General features: G+C 56.4%; 1 protein-coding gene across 1 annotated transcript in view; it reads right to left on the bottom strand.

The window, feature by feature from the left end:
* CDR2L (cerebellar degeneration-related protein 2-like) overlaps positions 1-5075 on the bottom strand; it is a gene marked incomplete at its 5' end in the record, with an annotated part of 5252 nt that extends 177 nt beyond the window's left edge. The window contains 4 exons of the mRNA XM_010149018.1: positions 8-704; positions 2437-2601; positions 3532-3680; positions 4963-5075. Of these exons, the coding sequence (XP_010147320.1) occupies positions 8-704; positions 2437-2601; positions 3532-3680; positions 4963-5075 (1124 nt within the window). The remainder of the gene's footprint in view (positions 1-7; positions 705-2436; positions 2602-3531; positions 3681-4962) is intronic.
* Positions 5076-7454: the final 2379 nt, after the last annotated feature.

The raw sequence follows: 7454 nt of genomic DNA on the forward strand, positions 1-7454 counted from the left end.
GTCCCTCTCCCCGGAAGTCTCTGAAGGAGCTGTCGCGGGAGATGGGCCGGGACGTTTGGACCCCCGCGTGGCGCACGCTGTCCTTGTGCTGCCGGCATTTGCTCAGGAGCTCCTCGTACTTCTCCAGCAAGGCGTGATACTGCTCGTCCACTTCCCTCAGGATGGACATGCCCCGTTTGCGCACGTTGTTGGCGTGTAGCGTGTAATTGCCCTCGTGCCGGCTCACGGCATCCTTGGTCACGATGGCGTTGAGGGCCGTGTCGCTGCAGCTTTTCCGGACTGGGTGGTTTGGGGAAGGTGTCATTGATGGCCCGTGACTTTTCCCTCCCTCCTCCTCCGAGAGGTCGATGTAGTCTGCTTCTGGGGCGTTATTCAGCGGCTCGAGGAGGGCCTCAGACAAGTTGTCTTCCCTGCTGAGCAGATATTTCTTGACTTGTTTCATCTGTTGTAGCTCTAGGAGCTCCGCTTCCAGTTCCTTGATGCGCAGCTTGCAGTTCTCCATCTCGCACACCCGCTGCTCGAGGTCCGAGTACTCCTGGATAACGGACGTGTACTCCCGCTCCACCCTCTCCTTCCGCTGCTTCTCCTGGTTGACTTGGGACCTCAGGGAGTTCACCATGGCTTGGAGGCGCTCGTTCTCCCTCTCCAGTGGCTTCTGGTTGAACTCCGTGGAAGAGCTGTGGACCTGGAACGCGTCCTCATACCTGCAAGAGAAGAAAGACCCTTGGGAGAGCCTGGCCAAGTGACAGTCCATGAGGCACTCGCGTGGTGCCTTATCATCATGTGAGTAATTCCACTCGTGTCCGGAGAGGAGGTCACCTGAGCTCATGGGGCGAGGTATGCCTCCTCCCGTGTGCCGGGAGACCGCAAGGTGTGGCTGTGGCTCTTTTTGGCCAGAGACCAGGTTCTGCTCCAGAGAACCTGCAGTCTCATTTGACAGCAGCGATGAAAGACAGGAGTGAAACGAAACCCTGAAGGGTGAAAGACTCCCCTAGTTGACAGACAGGCCACCAACGTTGCTGTGAAGCAAGGATGCGTGTTCAAGAGCTGAAAGTGGAAGGCTTTGAGTCTTTCCTGCTGGAGTTTATCAGCTACTCGCTGTATCAGGGAGTTCACCGACCGCTCTCTGCACGCACCAACAACCCCAAACCCCATCCAGCCATAACCCAGAAGCACAGGCTCCGCTGTCCTGTGTCTCGGAGGTGCTCCAGAGAAAGTGGGAGAAGACATACAGCAAGGGGGGGCAGAAAGAGACTACTGACAGTTACCCCTCCGTTGCTCACTGCCTGTGAAACAATGACACAGTTCCCCCTTCCCTCACGCTGCTGTCAGAAATCAGATTTTCCTCCTCAATGCAGTGCCCATGGCATCCTATCTGGTTAGAACAGACTGGGAGGATGCAAGCACCGCGGCTTCCCCTGGGAGGCGTGACGGGTGGCGGGGGGTATTGAACCCATTTCCAAGTTACTGAAGGGCAGCCCGACCTTCCGAGCCAACCGCAGATCTGAACTGAGGTCCCAAGGCGCCGGGGGGAGAGGGGGGAAAAGAACCACAGTGACATGAAGTGGATTTGGCTGGGGGTTAGGTCATGCCCTCCTAACATCCCTGTTGCTGTGGCCGTGAAAGTGGGTTTTGTTTGTATCCTCTGGCAGGGGATGCGTTCAGTGAGAAAGTTTATCGATTGCTCATCTATTTAAAGAAGCCTCTGTTATGGATAAAGCTGAGCAAGAAATGCCCTCACGAGGTCAGTGAATTAACACAGTGGCTGGGTTTTAAGGAAGATCAAGTGTGCCCTAGTGCTGAAAGTGTTTGTACAGCACTCGGCAGCAGATCCTGGGGTGTGTGACCGGTGCCCTTGGGGGGTGCAGGGGAAAATGCACCATCCCAACCGGTTGCAGTGTGCCAGAGATGCTGGTCCTGTTCCGGGGGGCAGCTGTGAAGGGAAAACGGGCTGAGCAGGTTCGGGGAGGGGAGCTGTGTAGGCAGCTCGAGGTAAGGGTCCCCTTCACACGACGTGCTACGGGGTGGGCTGTGCTGGGGGAGGCTGGTTTGAGCTACGCAGAGCTCGAGCCGGTGTGTGTTCCCGCACATCTCCCCCGCCAATGTGCCAGGACAGTCGCAGCCCCTCCAGGCAATGCCTATCCCCCACGGTCTGGCTCAGTGTGAGGCATCCAGACCCTCCTGTTCTTGCCCCCTGAAAAAGAGCTCCTGTCCCCCCACCCGAGGCATCACTGATGCTGGGGTCTAGGCTGTGCTTTGCCAACGCCGCCCGCTCAGGCACCGGGTTTCCGGCTCTGACGCAGAGCCTGGATCCGTGGGGGGGAGTATGTGGGGGTTTGTGCATCCCCAGACGGGCCAACCCTCCGCATCCCCCGTGCGCAGGCAGAGGAGGTGAGGGAGAAGGTTGGGGGGGTCGCTGAAGGCGAGGCTCAGTACCTGGGGCTGGAGCACAGCTCCTTAAGGCAGGGGAAAGTGTGGATGGTTCGGCGCCGCTCCCTCTTCTCCCGCCGAATTCGGAGCTGCTCCAAGCTCCGCATTTCCTCCACCTGCTTCTGCAGCTCCTCCACTTGGTTCTGCAGCCCCTCGATCGTTTCCGTCAAGCTGCGGGGAGAGGAGGGAGCACGGAGAGCAGTCAGGCACTACAGGTCCTTGGAAGGTGGTTTTTTCCCTGTAGGAATCTCCCGGTCCGTAGCGTGTGCGCTGGGAGCGTGACAGCACTTGCTTTGGCTGGCAGTGGCCGGCCTTTCCCTGCGTGGGCACCCTTGAATGGGGATGTTTGTAGAAAAGGGCGGGGGACTGAAGCAGTGGCGAGGGGTCGTACTGATTTGAGACCCTCTGTCCTCAAACCAGTTGGCTAAAGCCATCGCCTCTGGGACAGAAGTCCTGGAGTATCTCTGCGCTAAAAGCAAGCAGGCGAGCTATCTGCTCTCTTCTTCTTGTTTCTCTCGTAGAGATAGACACAGACTGGGCTGAGGTTTGGTTTTGTGCTGGCTGTGCACGCAGCTTGTCCAACGCTCTGCTCGGAAACTCCCCCTCTGCACCCGTGTTTGCCAAAGATGCTGCGCTGCAAGGACACGGCTCAGTCTGTTGTTTCCAGGGGTGACCTTGAACGTGGGACTGTTTTAGGAAGTAAGAAGGGATTGATAAACTGGTGTTTCAGCACGGACTAACCAGGGTTTCACTAAGTGCTGGATCCGTGCCCAGTGTGCCTGCTGGGGACCTCCCTGATATGACTGCGTGCCTCTTCTTTCAGGAAACGCATCCCAGGAGGAGGAGGAGAGGCTGCTGCGCCTCTGTCCTGGCTGCTACAGATACCCCTTTATCCTGCCCTCATCCCAGGGGTGTCTGTGCTGTGGCTGACCTCTGCAAACAGCATCGGTGCAATGAGCTTGTGTCCTAAATAGCTGCAAAACCCGAGCGCTGAGAGAATGGCTTAAACAGCAACGGCGTGCTGCGCTTTGGGGCAGGGGAAAGGTGGAATGAAGGGCTTGGGTACAGCACTGCTGCTGTGAGGTGGGGGGGAGGCCGTACCACTGTATCTTCTGTTGGGATGTCTTGCTTTCCAGCACGAGTTTCTGGTTAGCTAGCTCCAGGTCCCGTGCTGTCAGGTCCAGCTGCTCGTAGACTTTCGCATGCTGTTCATTCATCTGCCGCAACATCTCTAGCTGCTTGGTCAGGTACTGCAGGAAAAAGCGAAACAGAGACACTCCATATCCGAAATCCAGGTTGTTTCACAGGCAGAAACTCCTACAGCCTTTGCTTCCTCTGATAGTGTCTATTGTGCCTGATTTATCCTCTGCCTGGTTGAAGCCTCTTCCACAGGTGAACTATTCATACCCTGCCCACTGCAAATGGTTTTGTGTAGAAAACACGACTGAACTTCCCCTGCCCTCTGCGAAGGGCACTGACCTCGAGCTCGCCATTCAGCTCCTTGTACGCGCTCCCACTACCCAAAGACAGTTAATATCCCTGGGACTGTCACCCTTCAGCAAAGTCGATGGAAACGGGCCAGTTGGCTACTGGATCGTCTGACAGATCGATTGCAGAAGCTGTGTTTCCTTGGGAATTCAGGCTAAAACTCTGAGTCCATGAAATGTGAGGAGACCTGCAGTTCCTGTGTGTGTGCAGACCCCTTTATGTGAGTCTGTCACGGCAAGACTGCAAGGGAGAGGGACATCTACCCATGTGCCCACCCTCAGACGGGACCAGATCGCAAATCCATGGTGGATGTGCTTTCGCAGGGCTGCTGGGGGCGATGGCTAAATCCATCCACCTCGGCCATCAGCCGTCAGATCCCTGCAGGCATCACGTGCTGCTCTGGTGAACCCACAGCCCTCCTCTGCCCTGGGTCTTTCTAAACCAGGAGGTTCAGATCTTTTTTGATTCACAGATCCTTAGAAATTTTCTAGTGGATGAAAACCCTCCCAGCACAGCAGGTTTAAGCCTTTAAGCTCAGTTCTGTGGGTTCTTAGAAATACTACCCTGACCCCAAAGGATGCTTGAAACAGTGGTTTAGATTGCAGCTCTTGGAGAAAGAGCTATTTTATGCCCCTAACAAAGGGGCTGTGTTACGGGGGTGCCGAGGGGCCATCTGGGAATGAATGCGATTATGAATAACTGGAATCAAGGAAAAGCTGCAGCGGAGCAAAGACAAGTGAGTGTGAATGCTGGCGGGTGGGCAGGAAAAGGCCAAACGTGCCCCAGATGCAACCTGGTGCCAAAATCCGGTGTGTGCCATCCGGGCAGGGGCTGGGGATGCGAGAAGGGGGAAAATCCCCATTAGTGGGGAAAGAGGATCCTCTCCAGCGCTGGGATGGGCTTTAACTCCCATCCCCATGCTGGATCCCTTCCTTTCTCCTGGCATCTGAGCTGTTGGCATGGCTGGAAGCACCCCTTCCCCACCATCACCCATAGGTGACAGCAGTGGCTGCTGTCCCCACCTCATCCCAGCTGTGTTCCTACCTCGATTTCCTGCACTTGTTCCTCGTTGGTGGCGTACATCTGCTGCAGGGAGTCCTCCAGCTCTTTGTTGCGCTCCAGAAGCGTCTTCCCCAGCTCCGCGGCCAGATGCAAGTCTGAAAAGCAGATGGGACAAAGCTGCTGCGGTTCCCGTGGCTCTGGGGGTGGACGTGGTGAGGTCCCCAAATGCCACCGCAGCAAGCACAGTGGCACATTCCGCATGGCGCTGGTTTATTGGCAGGTTTTGATATGGATGCGTGCTTACGGGACGTGCAGGATCTGGCCTCTTTCATCCTGCTGGGCTGCAGGAGCAAGGGGAGGCCGAGCTTGGGACCTCTGCAGCTCCTCCGTGCAGTGAGGATTTGGTGCCTGGTTGGCTGCGTAACCCTCCTGCACGGCACGGCACAGTCAGGATCAGACCCCAGGCTTGGCTGTGGAAGCTCAGCACCTCCATCCCCTATCCCTGAGACCCGTGGGGCTGAGAGGGGCTCAGCACCAGCCAGAATGAGAGCAAGGGTTGGTAAAGCCCTGCGGGACCTTGGGGATGCTCTATAAATGATATTAGTGTCTGTAATGAAGGGAGTGCCTTGCCTTCCTGTCAGCCTCCATCCATCACCCGCTAACAGACTGACATGAGGAATAGACCCACGTGTGGCCCGAGGGGGCTGGAAGCCCCTCCTGCATCTGCTGCCCGGGCAGCACTGCTCTCTCCTTGGGGCAGCTCCGGGCTGAGGACAAATCACTTTGTAGTCACTCTCTGCCACCTCCAAACGCCCTTAGGAAGCCACTGAAATAGTTGGGTTTTAGGAGAAGTGCGGGGGAAAATAGATGTTGGCAACGCGGTCGGCTTAAAACACTGGGTTTGCTGCCTCCTGGGTTAAAAAAAGCCCCAGGACCCCGAGTCCTGTGTTGGCCAAAGCTTCAGCACCTCAGGTGATGTTGTTTGTGGGCCTGGGATGCCACAGCTGGCTTTCACAGGGAGTGGTTGGCTTAAAGCCTGACCCGTGATGACGTGGGTTCTTACTCTTCCTGGTGTTTCTAGAGGTGAGCTTCTTACCTCCTACAGTGGCAGATTGAAAATCTGACCTCAAACCTTCGAAAAGGTAAGGAAACAGGACGTGATGTGTGCTGTTGCTCTGTCTCTCTCGGGCAGGGTTTTCGCACAGTTTGGGATCATTGAGCAGTGCCGATCCTGCAGCGTCTGAGGGACGTGGTCTCCTGCCCTGGCGTTGTCTCAGCCCGTCGTAGCGCTCCTCTCTAGTCTGCAGCTAACCATGTGTTTTGCAAAGGCTCTGGCGGGGCTGAGAGCAGCTGGAATTTCATGCAGTTGATTGGGAAAGAGGGATCTTGGTCACTAGGATGAGAAGAAAGGGATGCAGGATGCCGGGGATGTATTCTGAGCTTGGGAAAAATCACACATCTCTCTCTTGGAAAGGCACGTCACAAAACGAGGCTCGCACTGACCTCTCGGACCCGAGTGCTGGATGGGAGGAGCGTTAGTGCTGTCAGTGCTTGGGATGGGGCTTTCCTGTTGGATAACGCTGCGCCGTGGGAGGTACTGATGTCTTCTTGGTTTGGGTGATGGCTGGGTCTCTTCCCGTGCGGCTCCAGGAGTGCCGGAGGGCTGTCTCCCCAGATGTGGTCCAGCCAACAGCTGCTCAGCGTGCCCTCACATCTCCCCTTTACCGTGGGGATGCGCTCTCCCGCTGTGGCCGGCCTTGCAGGGTGTTATTCTGGGCTGTGACCTTTTTAATGACAACCCTCGTCGTTGCACAGTGACCCGTCTGAGGGCTGCAACCCCAGCTATCGGCGCAGCCGAGGCATTGGCACGTTTCCCCGCAGACAGACCTCCACCACCTATTTTTATTTTTTTTCCCCCAAGCGCAAAACTTCCCCAGTTTCCACAATGCCCTTGGGAGACGGAATGTTCGCTAAACCAGCTGGGGGTGGGGGAACAGCCAGATGCCAGCAGAGATGGAGGACAATGAGTGCCTTTAAGCTGCTTGGGGCTGTGTTTAATGGCCCTGCCACCTTGCCAGAGCCGGTGTCGTTGCTGGGGACGGGCACCTTGCCGATCGCATCCCTGGCAGCAAGCAGAGCCCCGGAGCGGAGGTGTGCAGCGGGAAGGCTCCGTGCTGCGCTCCAGGTAATGAGACAAGCGTGTCCCCGTCCCTGCGGATTACACCAGTGCTCTCCCACCATATGGCATCCAATTTAATCAGCTGGGGTTGAGTTAAGTGGATTAGGCAGTGCAAGATCCTGCATTGTAATTTAAAGGGCTCTGTCAGCAGTAATGTGATGGGGGAAATGGGCAGCGTTTGGGGATGAGTGGGAAGGAGGGAAGAATGGGGCTGAGCTCCGAGGAGGAAATTGATTCTGCATTTCCATTTTAAGCATAAGGGCCTGGGAGACTCCAGGCTTGAAGGACACCGGGGATTTGGTTCCTTTAGTGTATTTTAACCGCCTCAGCCGTCGCCACACACACACACCCCCGC

Source organism: Eurypyga helias, unplaced genomic scaffold, assembly GCF_000690775.1.
Source record: "Eurypyga helias isolate BGI_N326 unplaced genomic scaffold, ASM69077v1 scaffold22443, whole genome shotgun sequence".
Lineage (NCBI taxonomy): Eukaryota > Metazoa > Chordata > Aves > Eurypygiformes > Eurypygidae > Eurypyga > Eurypyga helias.